The following is a 23,599-nucleotide window of genomic DNA, read 5'->3' on the forward strand; positions in this document are numbered from 1 at the left end:
ATTATCATTTTGCCAGTACCAAAACAAGAAGGTCTTTCCTTGCTTCATGGGGAGTATATCATCTTCCCTTTCTTTCCCCCAAACAAAACGAAACTTGGGGGCAAGAGGCTGATAAGAGATAATTAATATTTGTCCATATTTTTGATAGTTCCTTCTCTTCCCCCAAAGCCACTGAGCCTGTGTATCCTTGTTTAAATCTTTCATTTGAAATCTCTCCTCATCTTAGGGGCTTGTGGGGCTATGAATTAAGACTGTTAAGTCTGTACAACTAATACAGATCAGCTTTTATTTTTAATTTTATCTTGTTCTCATTTCTTGCTTTTTTCATTTAATTCCTTCAAGTTTCGTGTACAATACTCAGTGTAGTGTCTAATAACGTTTATAGCACTAATCTACTCATCAGGGTTTTCAGAATAATTATTCTCAGGAGTCACAGAACATGAAGCATGCATGGCATACCTCCATTGTTTTTCTTCCTCTCCCTCTGTCTCTTTGCTGGCATCATGTAAGATTATATTCCCACATCACTATTTAACATCTGGTTTCATTTCTCAGAATGTATCTGCCAATCTATTCTTTACTAGGTTTATGCTTATCTGTGTGATAATCTTTCATCAAAGATGCTTATAAAAAGTTGAAGTATTTAAATAAACTTTGCTCTTGAAACTTTTGATAGCTGCATTAAGTACATTAAGAAAGGAGTGAGTTATGAGTATGCTATACCCCAGTTTTCTGTATGCATATATCTGACCTGTAAATTAGAATGAGAAAGAGAACTGCTTATTCTTGTTTGTCTTGCCCATTAGCAAGCAACTTATTAAATGGATATAGTCTCTGATGATTATTCTCCTTTACCTCAGACAGAAGTGATCTATTGTCTCAGAAGTGTCTAAATTCAAGTTAGTTCAGAACTATCTTGGAGTGGAAAGTAAAGTTTTTTCAAAGTGTATTATGGTGAAAAAACCCTACCTACCTCTGACAACAACAAAAATACTTCTCCTATTCAGAATAGGGTGAAATTAGGACACACTCTCTCTCCCCCCCCCCCCCCCCCCTTTTTTTTTTTTTCTTTCTTCCCCAGCAACAGAGTGGCATTACCCCAGGAGAGTTGGTAGTTTTGTGGTTTGAATCAGACACAACAGGGAGTAGCATCCAAGTCTCACAGTTGGATAAGCTATTTCCACCAACTAACCTCTCTTGTTAGGTGAGTAGGAACACTTTCCAACTGAAATTTTCATCAAACCCTAGTGGGTATGAAATGGTTTTGTTACAAGGAACATCTATTAAACAGGAAATTGAAAAAAAAAATCTCAACCATCTCTATTAGTAACTACAGTCAGTGTGTATATGCTTGTGTGATGGTATCTATATGTGTTTATTCTAGTTTCTGTTGACTAACTTCTTCATTGTAATCACAGGAATGTTGCAAAACTTGAATTATTCTTTATATATCTCCCATTAAATAAGTATTATAAAGTCTGCTTAAAGATTTAGATATTCCTTGCTGTTCCATGAGTGGCTTGCAGAGTAAGGCCTGCTGCTGTAAAAATCTTTAGCTACATATGAACACTGTCAATATAGAATAACATCTGGGGATTTAGTTTCTGGTTTTGGTACCTCAGAGCGAAAAAGGCTATTGTCTACCACTTTACAGAGCTGAATATTTTAAATTCATAATGTAAAGAGCGAGAATATGCTGTGTAAAGTGGTACCTTAAGCAGAATGTGCGGAGATACTAGCTATGAAACTTCTGATAAAAACATTAAGTGTCACAAGGATGCTCAGATGCTATCGTATTTTTCTTGCTACTGGTCTAATACAGGTATGCTGGCATGATACTCTTAAATTTTTTAATTTTTTAAATTAAAATGTTATTCTAAAGAAAGATTAAAATATTATATATCTGCATCCTTGAATACCTGGATGACCTTGTGTTTTTATTTTCTAAGAAGTGGATATAGGGCATTCTGTAGATTTCTCCTACCAGTTTAAGGAAGCAGCAGGTTAAACGGAGATGTGGGGATAGTCAAGTATCCATATAGGTTAGAATGCCTAGACTATGTTTGTTTACAAGAGCCTTTGACTCATTTATAGTGTATAAAATTTCTTATGGTTTACTGTGCCGTCCCTTCCATTAATCGGTAATTGAAGTCGATCTTGATATCAAGCACTAAGTAGTGGGAAATACTGTTGGAGGTGAAGCACCTTGTGTAAGAATATGCTTGGTGGTTTAAAAGGAAGAAAAAAAAACTTCTGAAGGCCATGTTTGGAATAGATGGAAGGCTAATCTAAATGACAGAAGATAAAGTAGTATGTTACTAAAGCTGATCTGTAGCTCTGTTTTTCCATTAAGGACAAATTGGCCAACTAACTTGATACTAGAAATATAATAAAAGATAATCCAAGTTACATTATGTGGTATTTGTAACCCCTTTATGCGGGATATAGGGGGTTTACACAACTGTGGTAAATCATTGAATTTAGTTTCCTTATAAATGGTAATAATTTTTCAAAATGTTGTTCAGCAGAGGTAAGGACTTACTGCTTAATTTACTCCAAACTTACTCTGTGAGGAAAAAGTGTGGACAAAGCTATAGACAAAGGACTAAATTGCAAGTCCTTTCAAAATTTTTTTTATACACAGACTCTTTTTACTCACCAGGAATTTTCCCAAATACAGATGAATTAATAGTCTGGGTTTCAGATCACATATGATTTCATCTTACCTCCGGACAGTCTGAATTCATGAGTTTCGTTATACTGCAAGTTTTCACATTTAAATAAAAAATTATCTCCTCACACTTCTTAGAGCTGTTGACTTTCTAGGAACTATTATGTTAATAATTCACTTTACATTTGTGAAGATATCTTCCAGGACTGAATTAGTGAAATACTGTCATATGTAATAGTGTACAACAGTTCTGTTGAATTGTGTGAATTGTTCTCATTTATCCCCACCTTGGGAATTGAAATGACAAATTTCAGTCTTGCAATTATCCAGTTTATGTCAGTTAACGTAAGAAGGCCCAAATGAAGACAAACTAAACGCCCTTGTAGCGCAGTATGCTATCCCAGAAAACAGGTAATTGCTATGGGAATGGTAAGGTAAGAGCATGAGCTGTTAGCGTGACTCCCCAGAATATTCTCCCAGCATCCAATAAATTGTAGTTCAGGGAATTCCTGACCAAGAAGCATTTTTTTATGTGTTCCCCTTGAACGAACTTTTCTTCTGCAAGTATGTTTGGTCAGATTTTGATTCTCCATAAGCTTTTAAAAATTTCTGATGTGCTTATTAGCCACTTATATTGTTTACTTTGTTCTAAACATATTGCCAGCTAGTTTGATTTGCTGTTCTCTTGTTCTTGTACCGGTAGACTGGAAAATTATTTCCTCTTTTCCACACCCCTTATGATTTTGTCATATTTCAACTCGGTTGTCCCTCTTGTAGTTTGAATGGTTATAGTTTATGTAGTTGTGTTTTGGGCAGAGGCTGTTCCATCTATGGACCATACAAATTTTCTGGCAGATTTCTTCTTCATGTGTTTGGGGGAAGGAAGAGGATTACTGTGAGTGTATACGCCTTTGGCAAATTATTGCTCACAATTTATTTTTTTTCCTGACCCATATCTTTTTACATATAATCACCCAGAGGGTATATTTCTTCATATTTTCTTCACATGGACACAGCTTCAGCTTTTTGTAGGATTCCTTCACAGCTGTACATTCAGATTTTTCAACACTAAAGGGTACTGAATGCAGTGTGAAAATTTACCGTGTCTCAAATTTTGAAGTCTGAAACAATGCATGGATATTAAGGGAAGAAAAAACATCTTGTCTAACTGCTTCATGAGCCAAGATGCAGAATTTCTCCTCGAAGAATTTGAGATCCAAAGAGGTCTAGATGAATCTCGGTCATTTTCATGGGGATTAATATTTCTATTAATTATTTTTGCAGTTTTGAATAGAGCTATGTACAGTCTAGAATGATAGTACTTTTTTGAATTATCTGAATTTGACTGGTCAGTGCTAAACAGAATATGAAATACTGCAGAGACACAGTCAGACCGGTGTGGGTCACCCATTGCTCAGCAATTATTCTATTAGCTAAATACAGAAAAATGCCTCAAAAAGAATTTTTGCTTGCCTTGGTTAGCTTAATTGATAGACTGTCCTACAGGAAGCTTAGCACCATAACAGATGAAGAGAAGACAGGTGGTCAATGGTTAATAAGAAAATAATTTTTCATGGTGGCCAAGATGAATTTGCAAAGGTGTGGCAAAGGCAAAGAACCTTTGGGGATGAAGGTGCTTTTTAAATAATAATAATAATAGTAGTTGTTGTTGTTATGATAATGATTATTATTATTATGGCTACCCTAAGTATGCAATATACTGTATAGTGGATTTTCTATACAGTGGTTGTTGCAGCAGAGCTGGCAGTTTACAATACACTGCAAATGCACACTTAATAAACTACCGATAAGCCAGCTAATGTTCATTTGACAGGTATGATTCTTGTCATGATTAACTGATTTAAAGAAATACCTCTGAAAAGTGCTGCCTTTTCATGGTGGTTCTGGTTTGTGTCATTTTCATAATGAAAAATATCATGTGCCGTTTATTATATTTCTCATTAGTTTCTTTTTATGCTTTTTGAAGTGTCTGAGAGTAAAAGAGGAGAGGAAATTACCCTTAATTTACCAGGTTTTTTAGTTGCCAAATATACAAGCTTGTTGCCATGGAGATCAGCGCACAACTCAGCTGCCTGACTCAGTGCTGGTAAAGGGTGCACCTTAATGGTTTATCGGGTGAATGTTTGACTACTTTTAATAGCTAAATAAACTGCAGGGATCAGAACACATTTATATTAGGATGCAAGGGAAGTTACTGATATCCCAACTTCTACTCTAAGATTTGTACAGTTCTGGTCCCCGCTATACAAAAAGGATGCGGACAGGCTGGAAGGGGTCCAGAGAAGGGCCACCAAGATGACCAAAGGACTGGGAAGCTGCCATACGAGGATAGGCTGGGAGAGCTGGGTTTGTTCAGCCTTGAGAAAAGGAGGCTCAGAGGGGATCTCATCACCATGTACCAGTACTTAAGGGGCAGCTACAAAGAAGATGGAGACTCCCTTTTTACAAGGACTCACATGGAGAGGACAAGGGGGAATGGACACAAGTTGCTCTTGGGGAGATTCCAATTGGACACGAGAGGGAAATTTTTCCCAGTCAGGACAGTCACCCATTGGAATAATCTCCCCAGGGAAGGGGTTGACTCAGCCACGTTGGACACCTTCAAGAGCCGTCTGGACAGGGTGCTGGGCCATCTTGCCTAGACTGTGCTCTTCCTAGAAAGGTTGGACTAGATGATCCCTGAGGTCCCGTCCAGCCTGGGATTCTGTGATTCCAGTATGTACTTGTAAACGACATATAGCTTTTCATTCTCTGCTCCTGTTTCGAATCACGTTTTCTTAGTACCACAAAAGAACGCGTACCTATTATAGCCCTTGGAGAAGCGCACTGTAAAATTGAACTGAAAAGCTAATATAAATATGGACTCAAAGATGTGTGCACCGTGGCACTTAAAGAACAGGAATTTAGCTTAGAGTGCAGTGCAGAAGTGATTTGAAGTGGTGTAAAAGTAGCATTTCTTTTTATGCTTAAAGGGGAAGAATAGATTCTTGCTACTGACTGAGCATCTCAGAGGCAGGATGGGGACTTCTGCCTTGCATCTTTCAGATCTCGTAGCTGATTCCAGGACTCCCGGTGCTGATTTTTGCAGTGAGAGAACTGAGGGACTGACAGCAAGGCCCTTTTAAGGTTTTTTAACTGAAAGTGTCCCCTAATGTTTCTGCAATTATGAGCTAATCTCACTTGCTCTCTCCTTATATTGTGGAGATTCTTACTGAGCAACTCCTATATAGACCTGAGAAGGGAAGAAAATCCAGCTGTGCTGCTTCTTCCTTCCAGTTAATTGCAGAGGCCAATTACTTGCACCATGGCAAAATACCATAGTGAGAGAGTGGCTCCAGAGATATAACGTTGTCTATTGTACAAGGGGGAGCTGGGACATTTATATGACTTCTCTCCCACGTGCATCTCTGTATGTAAAGAGCTATTATACTTTGCCTTATAGATACTTTACGTCACAAAGGCTTAACATATTTTATCTGTGTAACAACTAATCTTCTGTCTTTTATCTGGGCTGTCTGAGCGTATTTTAATCTAATTTCCCTGGGAAGCATAATGTAGGGAAGGAAGTGATCTCACTTTGTGTTAAATATGTGCAGGCTGAGAGAATTTAATGGCTGAGATGTTCATGTTGATAGGGTCTGTAGTTGTGACTGTCTTTTGCATGAGCTAGGAAGGGGTCGGGACTTTTGCTATCTTTTCCAGCTAGACTATGTGTGCACTGATTTTAAAAGAGAAATCATATCAGAGCTGTTTTTATTGGGGATTATATTTTCATCTTGCATTGCCAGTAAAATCTGTCCATCAAATCACAGTATGAGGTACTATTTCTCATCCTACTAACTGGCACCATATTCAGAAGTTCTGTCAGTTTGTCCTTATCTTACCTCCTCAGTTTGTCTCTAATATGGAGGAGTAAACAGAGTTCTGTGCGGTAGTGTTTGGCTGTATCACAGTTCAGTGGTTTTAGCTCATCTATTTTCTTTCAGTGCAAAAGGTTAATTTCATTTCAGTGTAGATTGAATCTGGGTACTGACCTTACAACTGGAAAAACCATATAGAACCATAGTTTAATTAACCTCCCAACCAGGATTCGTATTTGAAACATACTCAAGAAACCATATGTTTTAAGTTCTACTGGGAGCCATGTAGGGATAGTGCATCACTGATACCTAGAAACGTTAGAATTGTCCAGAATTAGACAAAAGGCAAAGTTTACTACTGACGTGATGAAACATACAGCTGAGCTTGGAAAGAACTAAGGTAAACTGAAATTGGAATACAGAAATTACATCTTCATACTTTTGTCTTTATTGTGAAAGAGGAAGAACAAAGAAGATACTGAATTTGTCAGCTTCCCTGTTGACATTTTCCCTAACCTGTCCTCTTTTCCAGCTCTCTGTGGTAGTGTCTGTGGTCTTTCCAAGTTAAAACACAAGTTCTGTGGAATTAGGTTGTATGTGTGTAAGTTTTAAAAGAAACCAAACTCTGGAAGCAAGTAAAGAAAACAATAAATAGAAATAATCCCTTTACATCAGTCTTTGCTTGATCACTCAGCATTTGTAATGAGTAAAATGCTTAATAAAAAAAAAATTAGTACTGAAAATTGGATCCTTAATCCTTTCTCTGGTGCTTTTTGTAACAATTTTGTCTCTAGTCTCTCAGATTGTGGAAGCCCTGTTTTGCTTGTTTATAGCAATAATTGGCAAGAATACTGTTTCTGTATAAGGGGAAAAAATTCAGTTGGATCTGAAAAGTGTTTTTTATATCTAAAAGAGAGTCACCTGAATACCATCTGCATTTTTGTAGCTGAATAAGCCAATGTTTGCCAGAGTTGGGAGGCCTCGTTCCCAAAAATCTGAAAGATAACATGTTGCTGAGGATGTTCTGTGGGCATCATATTGCAAAGTGCGGACCACTGCCTGAGGGGAATAAACCAAATCTTCCGGGGCCTGGTTCAAATTAACACGCCTAAGTCACCAGTTAAATACTCTCTTCAGATACAAGTGACAGAATGTTGTTTATTTTTTTATTACAGTAAAACTGTATTTGAAGTCCTTTTCAACATGGACGTTTGGAAGTCTGGAAGTGCACCGAAGACTGAAAATCTAGGCATTTATCACATTTAAGACTTACTGTAGTGAAATGAGAGAAGGTGTGGTATCTGTTTAGAAAATGACAATAGTGATTCATGGGTAATGTTATTTCACATTACGTATTGTGACTAAGAGCAGCAGAATTCCTTGGTGAGAAAGCACAGAAACTAATAGAATGGAATCACACATGCTTCATTGTTGCCTGCAGTAATGGGAAAATATGCAAAGTGTAAAGTATTAACTGATATCTAAGACAGTGATTAAAATATTTCATGAATAAGAGACTAGATAATTTCAGTGGTGGTTTTTACAGCTAGAGCCTTTGAAGACAGACACACGTAAGTGCATAGAGTATTGTCTGCAAATACTTGAGTCAATTACAGTGTCGGGATGTTACTCCCAACACATTAGTCTACATTCTATGCAGTAATTAACAAATATGAATAAAATAAATATAGCCTATTCTGATTTCTGGGAAGTAGTTGTTTATAGCCACTCTGGGAAAGTTTAAATTCTTGTCTGTCCTAATTATGCCAAGGATTTTTTTATTAGGCATGAAGGTCTGACTGGGTTCAATTAACAACTGCCTACAATGTCTTTGCATTATAGCTAATCAGATATCTTGGCACAGCCACTTCTTATATTTTGGTTTTATTCTTCTGTTCATTCATTTGTTGGTCACACCTGGAATCTTGAATAGTGCTCTCAACAGTAAAATCTTTCCTTGCCTAAGATAGGGTAGCTGTTTCTCTTCCTGAGGACAGTCTCCCCATTATCTGTTTTCCCTAAACTTCCTCCTCCCTTCCCCCTCAGTGTTCCTCTTTCCATCCGAGAGATTTCTGTTATAACACAAATCTGCCAAGGAGGAGTAAATAGTGTGCTGTACATGTCCCTCTCTCAATGCATCTTTGAGAATGAATATGTAGGTCATGTCTGTCTGGGAATAAAAGACCTGTAGAAGGCTTCTGTCATGAATATGTATGACTTGCCGGGCAAGTCTGCTAAGAAATAGGTGTATACTGTGTTCCACACTTCTTACTTGCATTATTTTAAGTGGAAAATAGGATCAAGATTTAGCCTTTTAATTAAACATTAGGGTAGCTTTAAAGAAAAAATATAAAACCTTTTGTATAATAGTTTCCCTCAATCCCCTGACTTGAATAAGTGAATATATAGCAATAGGTATACATGTGAGTTCTAAGAGTAAGGCCAATAAAATCGTAACTTTTACAGTATCCTTTCTGTAATGAATATACTGAATATTTCAGAAGGCGAAGAAAAAACCAATAATTGTGGCCTGGATCATGAACCTTGCTGTCCTAAAATATTCAAGATTTAACTGAAACAAGGATCTAGTCTTTGTCGTGGAAGCTCTTCAAAGGATTGGAGTAAATGACACATTCCTTGGTTTGTGCAGTAATGAACTACTGTTAGTTTCTGCTGCTAACTTACTGAGCGGACTCAGTAATTTCAGAGATGCAAATCGGACAAAGCTTACCTGTAAACAAAAATCATCATTTCTGTAATAAAGATCTGTGATAGCATATATGACAACTTTGCAGCAGGAAATTTGTGTTACCTTGATGGTGGATCCCATCAGTTATGAAGGATGATGATCCCTGGATCAAAGTACATAGAAAGAAGATTTGAATGAACTTCAGTATTAATTCTGAAGCAGAGAGAAGTGGCTGTGGCTACATGTTTTAACTTGAAGCTGTCTTTCCTCCAAATTTTCTACACATTTTAGTGTGAATAGATATATCACTCCACGAGCTTTCATCTAGAGCTTGACTGAGAAGAATTGGTAGAATAATTTTGTCATTCAAGTACTAAAGTTTATGTTTTGCTTTGATTTTTAAAGAGGAAGGAGTTGCAATGTTCAAATTAATGTTGAAAATCACAAACAACATAATGGCTAAACTAATGGGTAGATAATTAAATTAAACAATAAGCCTAATATGGTTTAATTATTTATATATAATATAAATACACAAAAATATATTTATATATTTTATATGTTTGAATATAATATAAATATTATATATAGATATAATGTATGACTATAAATTTAATATTAATATAATTGAGATTAATTTTGGGATTTCCAGAAGAGATAGGAAAAATGCCGATGAATGTATCTGTGGAATCTATGCGCATCTCAGATTCAAATGGCATGAAATTCCTTCATGTCCTTATGGTTACTATTTTCAGCTCGTAATTTTACAGTTTCAGATATGCTAAGCCCATAGTGCTAAGAGTTGTGGGCCTTTGAAGCTGGGCCTGCTGGTACAGAACTGAATTATTCAGCTGGTAACATTTCTGATTTTTTCGTCTGCATCCAGTAGTAGAATACCAGGGCTCAACGTAAATTCTCTTAATCCCACTCTTACCTAATCTCAGTATTTTCTGAGCTCTACTATTCTGCTTACAAGCATACTTCTGTTACATATATGGAGGTCCTCAGATACAGATTTGCTGCATATCAGAAGCCAGGCTTATACTCAAACAGTATTGTTCTTTTGTCCAGTTCTGTTTCCGTTATTTTTTTCTTAGCATTCTTACTTAGCACTTAGGACTTATGGTCGAGAACTTAATTATTTATAGTTTTGCTTGTATTCTTGTTGCAGTTGGAGATCACCTGGTTTAGGCTGAATAATGAATCAAATTGGCCAATGAAAGGTGGCCCCTGTACTTTAAAGGATTTTATTTTTTTAATATTCTTTAGGGGACTGGGAAAAATGGTATTTCCTTTTTTTTCCCCTTTTACTCAAAGCATTTGATTTCATGGTTTAAAGGGACACAGAAGACACAAAACATGTAATTGGATAAAAGGTATGAAAATGGTGATGTTTGAATATACAGCATATAATCAAATAATGTTTTATAGTTCTGTTGTAATTGAGGCACTTTGACTTTGTGTATTTAATTAATCTTTTATCCTTTGATAAATACTTGGCTGTTAGACAAGTAGTTGGCCACCCAGTCTTTCATCTCTGGTACTAATTGACTGGAATCCAGCAGGTCACAATAATTGGCAGAAAACAAAGTGGCCTCTGAATTCCAGCTTCTGAAGCAAGTTAGTTTGTCTTTTCAATTAAAAAATTTGCATTTAGTCATACTTCACAAAGAGAAAACTGAATGCATATCATACTACGAATTAAAATTGGGATGACATGGTCCGCAAACAATTATCTGTGTCTACTTTCTGGTAAAAAAATAACTACCCATTAATTCTTACAACTATTTGATGAAATCTGTATACTGACCAGCAAGGCTGTTCATACAAAAGAGGATCACTGCAGAGACCAGATGTCTGGGGAAACATCCTGAAGGATGAGGAAAGGACGTCACTCATAAGAGAAAAATAAGGAGCATTCAGACTGATGATTGAATTAACACTGATTGGAGATGGTGATGAGAAGACCAGGTCTCCTCTTCAGACCCACTGAGAAAAAGCGAAGTTTCGTGATGTACTGGGAGCTTTGGAAAATAAATATGGTGGCTAGTGTAGTAAAGTTGGCATTAGTACATAATAGGATGAAAAAACAGATCTTTATTGATCAGGGATGGAAATGCTTAAATACATTATCTGTAAATTATAGTAACATGTAAATGATAGTACCATTAGATTTAAGAATGCTGAAGTGAAATTTATTTGTGTTTCTGCTCATCGTAGGAGAGAGACAAAATGGTAATTTGATGTCATAGTGAGGAGGATTCTATTTCACTTTCTTGCTCTGTGTCAAAGCCATTTAGGGGAGGGTAACAGAGTGTGAAAATAAGTGATAATTAGTTGTTTTATTTCATATTTGAAACAGAGATATACAGTGACGTATGTGTCACACCTATGTGGAAGTAATAAAGCTGAACTGACAGTCATACATTAGCAGAACAGATTGACAAAGTAAAGCCTGCAGACTGTTTGTTGCATTTGTATTTTATAGGGGGGGGAACAGAAATTGGTGCTTGTCTTCATTTTCTATAGCTGAGCAATGCCAACAAAAAAGGTATAAAAATAACATTTGCAATTTTCCAAGGTAAGGTATCTCTATCAACAACACCCAAACACAAAATCCCCCATAGCATGTCTCCAGTAATAAATGAATATAAATCAAGTGTTCGTGCAATCATGCAGGTTGTGTATAATTGCCAGGTAATTTAGGCATTAGCAACCACGTAGCAGAAGGTGGTTTTGACATGTGGGAAACTATCACAAATTACATTGCTACCTGTTATAACTGAAGTGCTCTGATTAATGTACTGAGATGGTGGAAATTAAATAGGCTGTAGTTGGACATTGATGCAATAATAATAATTTCTGTATTTTTGCTGAAAAGGCCTGTCTTGACAAATAGGAATAGAAAATAAAAACATTAATAAGATGTTTTTAGGCCAAGATTTGTTTCTAAATGTGACAAGTAAATCTTCTATAGACATGATGTGTCAGAGAAGTTAGAGCCTTGTATTGTGTCAATATGTGCACAGGTCTCTGGTAAAAAAACTGAGAGTAATGAATTCATGCAATTACTCTTCCTCCCTGTAGGTTACTCTTTTGACTCTAAAGAACTAGCTGTTTTAAATGCCTGTATGCATATGGAAATTTGTACTTTTTAGGTGGTTCCATAGTTTGACACAACAGGGAAAACATTTCCCCATGTTTATATTCCATTCCATCTCTTTTCCTTTGTAGTTGCCTTTTTCTGGTTTTGGTTTTTTTTTTTTTTTAATCTTCAGTTGTAATTAATATTATCCATCTTTGCATTTTTATTTAATTCCATTTGCAAAAAGTATTCCCTCCTTCTTAATCATATCAAGGTATGCTATTAGAGTACAGACTAGCAGCTTGTTGATTTTTAAATTATAGTCTTCCTCTGCTTTTTCCATTTGACTTTTTAATACGGCGGCAATCACAAGTTTCACTTGTCCAATATATATCTTTGCAGATTTTAATTTTTAACTATGTTTGGATAAAGACAGGAATCACTCGGACCTTGTTAGAAGAGTACTACTAGGGACTATCATTTTGACTGCCTTTTTTCTTTTTCTTTTTTTCCCACCAAGGTATAAACTGAAGAGCAAAGGCAGCTAATTACGGTAGATTTCTCATGCCATGTTATGCTTGATGCTTGGTGTTGACCAAACAGTTGCTGAGTCAACAAGGACAGATACTATTTTAGATGTATATTTTTAAAAAACTTAGAGTCATTTAGAATACCTAATCATAGAGAACAACCTTGGACTAAGTGCTTGTGATTTTTCTTAAGGTTAAAATAAGCAAAAGGATAAACGAAACCTGAACAGTTGGAAACAAAAAAATTCCCGACATTGTTAGACAGTTGATGAATTCAGTGGGTGAATCTAGCAGCGTATGGAAATTCCACATTTACTTAAAAAAAATGAAACCAGTAATGTGAAATTATGTTTTGTTTGAGCATGTTGAGCTACAGACTAGTAAATGTGTTGGTGCTCATAGCTTCTGATGGATAGTGTCATTTGGAGATGAGCTGGGTGATATAACACTGATTTATTTTTGAAAAGAAGAGCACCATGAACCTCTCTACCAGTAGGTGCAATTCGCTGTGTTGCCCTGGATCAGAGGAGGCAGAAAGATCTACTGGCACCAGGCTGTTGCCACACAACTTGGGCTTATTGCCCAAGTCTATCCTGAACAACATATATGCTTCACCTCCTAGGTAAGTGGAGAGATTTATTAAAATGTGATGCACTGTATCAAACAATGCAAAACATCGGTGGTACTTATTCACAGTTGTTTTAACAAATCCCCTCAATACTCTTGTATTTTAATAATTTGGTGCTTTGGACTTAAAAACATATCAGACTTCAAGTCAGGGTGTTATCACATCTTGCTTGCTTCAGATATACTTTCTGAAGGATGTTCTGTTACTGAGGATAGGTAGGCAACTTGTGATATTTTTTATGTGCTGGAACATCATGGAATAGCGTGCATTGGAAACTTCCCCTGTGGTGACTTGTTCAAGTGCTCAAACCTTGAGTCGTGCGTGGCTGCGGCTGGATTGTTGCACTGCATTTCGTTGACTTGGATTGAAGCAGTATGTAATCTGTAGCAGAAGAATGTGGAGGACAGTTCTTAGATCAGTTCTAAGATCTGTTCAAGTTCCTTTCTTGTGTTCAGTGAGGGAAAGGACGTGATCTCCTTCAGCCTCTGAACTGAATCAAATGGCTCCTCTTGGTCTGCAGGTGCAGAAGGAAATTAGAGCCACTTCCATCCCTCAGTTCCTGGTTATCTTAATTGCAGTAGCAGCAAGTTCACTTTGCTCCTAGAAAGCAGGAGGTACTAATGGCCAAGACCCTTTGCTATGTACGGTTTCTTTGTTGTAAGACTCTTGATCACCCTTATATGTTGATCTTCTGAAACCCTGGCTTTTTTATTTTCAGTTTTGTTACTTTAATCTCATTCTCATTATTATTAGGCATTATCAGAAATAATTTTCCGATAAAAGCTTCTGGCTAGCTTCTTATCTCGTCATCAGTCAAGGGCAGATATGTGACGCATTGATCTGTGTTGAACTTAATTCCAACTTCATGATTGTTTCATTTGTCATTTTGGCAAGGATTTCGAGGATATTTTCACTTCTGCTATGTGTAGTACAACAAAGTAAAATCTGGCTCTTTATGTGAGCTATTAAAGGAATTGCACTTATGTCAGGTGAGTGTTTAGTATGTGCTGTTTTCTGTCTGTATTCTATGCACACCTGTGCTGTGCTTCAAGGTTGAATCAATGCTGGATTTTTTAAAAAAATGTCATGGTGTATCTATTCCTGTTTTTAAAACAGTTTTGACCTTGTACATCAGTGCAATGCAGAAAAGGTAACTGAATGTTGTAACATGGAAGTTGTCCGTGTAATTGCAGGTAGAAGCATCACTGTGAAACCCTTGTGTAGTAGCAGGAAGCATGCTATTGACTCATCTTGGCCTGTGATGGAAATTGCTCTGAGCCTCAATAAATTGTAATTAGCATTTTCAACTCAAAAGGATGGTGGATCAGATTCTGATATATTTATCATGCTTATTAGGCGCTTACGTTAAAAAAAAGCTGCCACACAGAGTCCAGTGAGACTGATGTGGAGTAAGATAGTATAAGATATGAGAGGAAAGGAACATGTCCCACTAGAGATGCCAGTGCAAGAAGCAGCTGTAACACGGTGACATGCCTGTGCCATGCAGTTGGTGGCATTGCAGATTTCTGTTCAAAGGCAAAAATGGTGGAGAAGAAAATAACTTCCTAAAATATTTAACTCCAAATCTTATTGCAGTGCAAGTACCTCATGTGCTTGTGTGTGTCTTAAGTGCTGCAAATCTGGCCACAAAGGTGTCTTAGTTGCAAAATAAGTAACAGGACATATGACATGTAAAGCACCCGTGCATTATTCTAGTGTAAGGTTACCCATCAGCCCACTAATAGGGAAGTTCCTTGATCGTTGCTATGTACCCTTCTACCCACATACAAATAGGGAAAATATGCAACTTCCAGGGTAATAAGACTAACTTCTTTGTGTCACACTGGATTATGTAGCGTTTTTCCACAGACTACAGTCAGAATAGCATGTTTGAAGTGCTTCAGCATCCTCAGAAGCTTTGTTTGTGATAATCAGCTGGTTTTGTACAGCTGTGATTTACAATATAGACCTTCAGTCTGTTTAGATTTACCTTCTCCACAGGGTATTTGCCTAGTGAGCTTATAGGTGATTTGACATGAATGTTGAACTTCTTAGTGAAGTTGAAATTTATTAGAGAGGCAAGTTGTTTACAAAGCAGGGAGAGAAATTTTTCTTACATTTTCAAATACAGACTTAACTGCCAATAATTTTATGTTTGGTGATTTAGTAGATGATTCATTTATAGGAGGAGGTATATGGCTAACTGTTGAATATTTGAAAGTATGAAAAAATTACATAAAATATGTAACAGTACAGAAAATAATTCAATGAATAATAAAAGATGAGTGTCAATTCACTATGAGCTGCTTTCTCAGTATTATTTTAGGGCTAAAATCTGCTTTGGGTTCCTTCCAGGACTCAAATGCCCCACATCAATGCTGTTTAGAAATTGCCAGTTACTCTCAAAGTTGTTAGGATGCTATCACCAGCCACTGATTTCCCCCTGCTCCTCCTTCCCCTAGAGAAAAGCCTGTCCAAGTCTGAACTGGCCAAGAGGCAGTTTGTACGCTCTGTCAGTAGTAAGATTGTCATCATCATCTTGGTATAAACAGCCATAAATAAATATGTATATACTTGTATTTGTTTTAATAATTTAGACCTCAACATGAGAAACTGTGAAATAGTTCTTGAATAATGTAACAGTAGCCGCATTGTGGGAGACAGCGTTATCCTGGCTCTGCCCATGCCCAGTAGCGGATGACTATACCTAGACATATAAATACATTCATAGATAGATAGATGCTATATCCATTTAGATGTTTTATTTATATATATATAGATGTGATGTAGTATATATGAATAATATAAACCATACATATTATACTGTGTGTACTTTGAGATTTAATTTTTATTAATAGTTATAATTATTTTTATTTTATTATTATTTTAATTGAGGGTTTTATTGGCATCACAGTGTTTCATATTCCCAGCAGGCTTTTCTTCTGTGAGTTGGCACTTTGAACCCACCTGTTCTTTGGTATTGAAAACATTCTGGCTTCCACAGTAAAATTATGCATGATGCCCAGTAATTACCCAGTGTGTTTATGATTTAGTTAATTATGGCCATTGGAGTTTTTGTTTATCAGTTAAAGCAAATGTTGCCTGTTTTGTGTTTTTGTCTTTCCATTTTCATGTTAAGGTATTGAAATACTGAGTCCGCACATCAATTTTAATAATGTTAATTCCTGCTCTTTAGATTTCCAGTGGCTGACATTGCTACTTGAGATCATCTCCATATCCCTATGGCCTACAGGCCATAAAGTGAAAGCAGTTTCTTCTCCTATTCAGAATTCCAGAAGTTAAAAGCTGCTGAAAGGAGGCTCCTGTGCCGATGCAGTGAGGGGGTACTAGATGGAAAAGGACTTTAGGCAGGCAAAACCACTTTTGTTTGGCTTGTGTTGTGCTTACATTTAGGAGACATTTATTTTTGTGATATGTTGTGACTTCTAGAAGAAAATCTGTCGTTACAATCATGTGTAGAACTCTTAAGCCTGGGGACTGTGTGCAGATGTGTGAAGCAGCATGTTGCACCGCTGGGATGCAAAGGTTAGAGCCCACAGAAAAGAAAACAAAGGTGAAATATTTTGTGTAAAGGGGCTTTTTTTGGGCGGTGGGTTGGGTGTACGTGTGTGACAGAAGTTGTTGCTTAAGGTTCTCCTGTAAGTTGAGATACTGTGATTAGTTCTTGATGCTCTTGTGCTCTCTTCAGAGAGGTGAATGCAATCTGTTAGCAAGCTGCCTGGGACAGCCTGAGTGATGCTCAGAGCAAGGGGCAGAGCAAGGGACAGATAAAGAAAAGAAACCAGGCAAACAGATTATTTTAGAATGCACTTTGCTACCCAGCAAGACTTGAAATCATTAACTGTGTGTATAAAAATTTAGTTTGAGTCAAAAAACAACCAGCTAATCTCCCACTTTCCACCTTAGAATGAGAGCCTGAACTATCCTCACCAGTATTTTAGGAATTTGTTATTACTACCCTGTTTATTCTCTTGCTTTAATAAAAGTACTCTTTGTTAGCAATGTAAGTGACATTTGCAAGTTGGGAAAAACTGTATCTTTAAGCATCAGAAAGGTTAACGGGCTTAAATATTAGCTGGTCGCTGAAAAAATCAGTTCAAGAACCCAGTCTTGTGCTGAAATGAGGTATTAGGAGGTGGTTTACTGCCACAGAAAGAGAGATTTAGCTATTACTTTATTTTTGATTCTTTTAATTCCTTATTACAACCACAGTTGGTTTCTTGGTATGATATGGTGGAACAGGTGCATATAATATTCCTCCCAAAGCAGTGTCATGAATATGTTATAATCTGAAATTTCATGGCCTTATGTCTCTTTTGTCTTCCTCCCAGAATTTATATTGAAGGTTGAATTGCCTTTCCAATTATGTCCTTGTAAATGATCTTGGTAAAACTGAATTCTTAGGAAATTTACAAACAGACTGATTTTTCTCCCTTTTGCAGTGTAATAGTTACAGAAACTTGTTTCTGTGCTATTAGAGGTTTGAAGAGATGCCTGATGAGTGTTGGCAGAATGTAACACAAGGCAGCAGAGATGAGAGATTGGTGGTACACAATGTCTGGAAATAAGGAGAGGCATTCCAGCGTGGGTTTTTTGGACTGCCTAATACAACATACAGCGTGAAAAGCTTGTACCTATCGTGGCCAGGAGTAGTCTTGGAAGGAAGTGTTTTGCTGTTTCATTGACTGGAGAAAAAGACACTTGGAGAATTTTAGCAAGAGAGATATCTGAATATTTTGTTTTTACCTTGCTCAAGGGCCAGACCTCTGTATGTGTAAATTTAGAAAACTCAGTCAGGGAGATCAAGAGCCCTAGTTATAGATGTTAAGCAATTCCTGCTGAGAAGTGTTAATTCTAAAAGGCAGATGCTACTTTATTTGAAATAATCTGATTGGAAGGACATGAGAAAACATTTCCCTGATGCACAAAAATATGTATAGATGTTTTAACGTATATTTCTTTGGATATAACCCTTCAAATGTAAATTAATATTGAATGTATGGAGAAAAAAAAAACCCTTTTTATTAATGTTTAGCGAGCTTGTAGGAAAGATGTTCTTCAATAAAGAATTACTCTTCACTTACAGTAAGAAAAGGAAGCAATTATTCTTAACAACGTGAGTACTTTGTAAAGATAAACCATTAAAATAGAAGCACACAGACATTCTTTAAAGACACCTTTCAAAAGAGATTTTTGCCACAATTTTTCTATTCTGTTCTTTCTTTGTATGAACAGTCATGCGAGTTCAATGTGTACTTGAATGGAGAATTCTATCTTTGATTTATGTGCTGTTATTTAGTGCAACATTTTGTGTTTTATTTATATGCTCTCCAGGATAAGTCACCATGAAATAATTGGAAATTATTATTAAATTTATTTGTCGGTTTATTTTTCCAAAAAGCTGTACAGCCAGCACTCTTTCTCTCAACTTAGACCATTCAGCGTATGATCTAGTACTTTGCAGTTTGGATGCTAGGAGTTTTCAGTTAAGAGGGTCAGGAGCTTGTTGTAACTAAAGTGAAGGAGATACGTGCCATAGTGAAGAATGGATCATGTAAAAAGCCTGGAGAGCTGTTGTCAGGAAACAGATTTTGAAAATGAATCTCAGATGACTGATTATTAAAAGAAAAGAAGTTAGAGCTCCAGAGTTCACTGCACTGTCAGAAAATACAAAATATTTCTTTAGTCCAAGTGATGGAGGATAAAGGTTGCATGCTTTTAGCAGGGATTTTCTCAGCTATGATCCCCATTCATAACTTTTAACCGCAAAAGGGGAATTAATTTCATGGTTCCATAACTTCTATTATTTTGAGGTCATAGCAGAGCTTCTCTGAACGTCGGCCCAGAATATCCAAAGTATATTTTCAATGGATATAAATGAAGACATTCAAAACTCTATATATTTAATGTTGTCTAGAAAGTATAAGCAATTATTAATTTATTACCAAAGCTATGCTGGATAATATATCACAGAAGTAATGTTTGAATCATAGAATACTTTAGGTCAGAAGGAATCATCTGGTTCACTTCCCCATTCAAAGCAGGGCCAACCTCAAGGACAAGATGTAACAGAGTGCATAACTTATACAATTTTTTAAAAAATTCTTCCTAAAAAAGAAGAAACGGACACACAAACCTGAAGGTGGTTAAGTCCTGAGAATTAGCCAGTATGGTAGAATAAAATGAAGAACGACATATTGTCAGGGAGTTCAGTGATGCTGGTTTTCTGAGGGCAGGAGTACATTGTGCTACTTAATGCTAGTGAAGACAAAGCAAAAAAAGAGAGCGCGGTATATTAGTATTTGCGGTGCAAGGGACTGATGGTGCTGAGGGATGGAACAACAACATAAGCTACCTGTGGTCTAGAAGGAAGAGAGGTACAGTAGGTTTATGAAGCAACAAAAGGGTTTGGAACTTTCTGTAGAAACTAATAAATGAATACGTAACTGTGTTTTTCATTTGGGCATGCTTACTGGGATTGAGATCAAAGCCACTGTTTTGATATAAAAATGGCAAAGTGTGTTTTCCTAAATGTTTGCTGACAAATTGCCTGCGGCTGGGGAACTTTTTGTCATTTTTGCCATTACAGAATTGTTCTGTGCTGCAGATCATTGGGGAAATACTAATTCCTAGCCTGGACCTGTACATTAATGAAGTAGGAAACTTAACCTTTTTTAACCAGCAGCTTCTCTGTTTTTCTGAAAAGAAACAAAGGATGAGGAGAGATGGGTCATAGTCAAGCTGAAAGCCTTTTATCGATGTGTATGCATGAAATCATTACCGTATGTGTCTGCCTGTCACATTGATGGATGCATTGCAAATTAAGCTGCAGAGTTGAGAAGTCTACTTTGGGGTTTGTCCCCCTGTTCCCCTCTGTCCCCTGCCCTGAGTAAGTAATTTATCAATCTTGCACAAATGGTGAACCATTGAATTGAACCACTGTTTCGCTTCCTCTTTTGAATTGCCAGAAAGGGAAAAAAAAATTGTGCATTGGAAGTGCAGCTTTTCAATGTAGGCTTTATTAATGGGTTTCAACCGATGGTGTTGGTTTGTGTGTGTCTATGGGTGAGAGGAGATGGTGGGGCAGGTGTTAAATTGGACTGTATCCATGATTGCTTACTATTTGTTGTTCTCGGAACATGTCTGGCCAGAAAGTCACCTAGTGCTGGTTTAATCTTCCTGAAAGGACGAATTCCACTTTTTGAGCAGGGGTGTGTCCAGTGTAACTAGGTGGATTTTATTACTTGTCATGAAACGTTCCTGTTCATACAAAAGTACCAATTTTCACAAGAAGGCGTGATGATACATTAGTCTTTCACTCAAAATGTTGTTCTTAAAATAACTTAATCAACTGTAATTAAGTGCTAGCATTAATTTCTTTCAGGACTTTTTTTCAAGTTTTACTGATGTAATTCACATGAAAATTTCAATTATTTATTTGTTGAGCTGTCTTCCATTGTGCAGTCGGTAGCCAAACTGAAGAGAAATAGAGGAAGAGAAACTCTTTGCACTCACAATCACCAAAAGGGTGCAACTTCTTCTTAGGCAGAATTTGAATGACACAACTTTCTTCATCTTTTAATTTTGTTTTCCAGAATGACAAATCCCCAGGGCGTTCCACAAGTCGATCAAGTAACATTTCAAAGGTATGTGAAATTTATTTCCTTTGTCTAGAATTTAAAGAAAACTAAGTTTATCAAATATACTGTACATTATTCCACTTAACCATAAATGCGTATTCTGATGTTTTCTCTGTAAACATCAGATTTTAAGTTTTTACTGCCTAACGTTATGGTTTCCATGTAAAATCCATCTTAAAAATATAAATATTCAATTAGTTATTACTGTAATATGTGTAATAATAAGTAAATAACAGTTGCACTTTTTTCACCTGCTTTCCACAACTGCTTAATGTTACATTAACACTTTGTCTTCAGATAGAGTTACTGCTTGATTTTGCTCCCCCTCTCCTACCCAAATACTAACAGCTGTAATGTGTAAAGCTATGAATGTGTCATCATTACCGGATTTATGGTTCGCTGCAGCCAGGACTTGATATCTAGATGCATTTTAGTTTCTAGGAAACAGAGAAAGGAAACTGTAGGGAGAAGCAAAATGTGAGCTGTACTGGAGTTCTTTGTTTTTAACCCTCCCTTTTCTGTATTTTTGGTTCAGATGTGGCTAAAATCTGTGCCAAAAAGCCAGGATATACAGGAGGTAAAAGCTAAAAACTCAGTAATTGTTTGAATCCCAGCCCAAACATCTGCCATGTCTTATGTTTGTATCAAAGATTACATATTCTGCATCCAGTGCAAGCACAGTACCCTGAGGCCCCCTTCCCACAATGTTGTTGTCTGTGGGGTGCACACTGTAAAACCGTTTTCTTCTCAAAGCTGTTAAAAAAAAATATTGCCGTTTCTTAACTGAAGAAACTAGGTATATGTTAGGTTCTGCTTTTTTACCTTAAGAAGGAAAAAAAAGAAAATGCAAGTAAAAACGTGTACAGTATATCAAGCCTGTTGTAGGGTATGGCTGAATTTCTTCCTGACTTGTTGCTTATTTTTAAAAAGTATATAATTGCATACTTAAAAGCTTAATCACAGTGACTTGTATGTGTTATTTTCACTGAGAGTTTAAAGTGCGTGTCTGTACTTATAACTGTAGTAAATCTGTGTTGATTTGATATTACTTTTTTCTGGTTTTTTAAGTTAATTGCATGGGTTACACTTTGACGAAGCATAAACGTATTCACTGACGTGAGACACGTGGCAGTTACTAACATTTATTTTGAAGTAATTCCTGCAGAAATCAGTATAGGTGCTTACTAGAGAGGGGTGTTTGCATCTTTTAAAGTAGTATGTTAATAAGCAAAGTTTTCAGGCATGCACTTAATCTGTTTCTGATATATAGCATCATTCATCATAGGATCAGTTTTTCAATGTGAAGCTGCCTGCCAGTGAAGCTTTTCAAATGCTGAAAGACACTTGACTGGAAAGCCAGTTCCCAGTTTATTGTCTGTTTCAAAACGCTTTTTTTGTAAAACAGGAGGGAATGTATGTAGGTATGCATAGAAGAGCAAACACCTAACTTTTCAGGTTAATATCGCATGGCCCAAAGCAATAGTAACGAATATTGCACTCTAAAACAAGATTGGAAGCTTCCAGGGGATGTAAACTATAATCCAAAGGCAAGAGTTGAGTTCTGTGCCGTATCATATCGTCCACATAAAAAAAATTTCAATTGACAGAAAAATTAGGAAGCCTTTATCTAGAGATATAAATTACAGTAATCAAAACATATTGTTTTGGTCTTGTGTCTTTTACTGCTTTCATTTGTCTGTATGAATAAGCTAAAAAGGGTCAAACAAAGTTCCATTTTAATAGTTACTCTGTATTGTGCATGCCACCCTCGGTTGCTCCCTGATATCACTGGATTTTGTAGCACCCTGTTTGTGAAATGGAATATAGCAAAGATTCTGCAAATACAGTTTCGTATTTCATAATGCTCTTAAGTTGTTTATTCAGAGAGGACACCTGAGGCTTGCAATGTGTGCTTAGGCAGTTTTGCATACTAGGTACACTAACTGTGAATTACATGGTATTACAGTTTAAACTAAGCTGTTGAACATTGAATGTGTCTTACCTAGACATAATGAGAAGGAATGGCTTTGGTTTGTTTGTTATTTACCAGATACTAGCTGGTATACACCTATTCATACTATAGATTTTAAAAATCAAACATTCCCTCGAGGGGTGGGGGGTGGGGAATCAACACTTCAATTTTACCATCCACTTTTGCTGTCCATTGAGAGAGTAGAATGTCAGCAAGTTCAAGAGACTTTTCTTATCTTGCATGTAAGTTTCTGTTAAGAATGTCAGTAATAAACTATTTTAGGCAAATGAATGGACACAACTTAAAATATTTAGATATGATTTTAGTATGAAATTTGTTAAGTCTATTGTAGTGCATGTTACTAAGTAAAAACAGTGGCTGGCCAATATGTTTCTGTATATGTCCTATTCTAAAACTAAGCCAACTGGAATATTTACAAATTATTTTCATGTAACTATAAAATTATGTAGCTCTTACTGTTA

The 23,599-nt window shown here is 36.5% G+C and overlaps 1 protein-coding gene across 2 annotated transcripts in view; it reads left to right on the plus strand.

The window, feature by feature from the left end:
• MARCHF1 (membrane associated ring-CH-type finger 1) overlaps window positions 1-23,599 on the plus strand; it is a 250,412-nt gene that overhangs the window by 176,618 nt on the left and 50,195 nt on the right. For both annotated transcript variants that reach the window (XM_064449772.1, XM_064449771.1), the window contains exon 4: window positions 21,101-21,151. In XM_064449772.1, coding sequence (XP_064305842.1) covers window positions 21,101-21,151 — 51 coding nt within the window. The remainder of the gene's footprint in view (window positions 1-21,100; window positions 21,152-23,599) is intronic.

Source organism: Phalacrocorax carbo, chromosome 4 (assembly GCF_963921805.1).
Source record: "Phalacrocorax carbo chromosome 4, bPhaCar2.1, whole genome shotgun sequence".
NCBI lineage: Eukaryota > Metazoa > Chordata > Aves > Suliformes > Phalacrocoracidae > Phalacrocorax > Phalacrocorax carbo.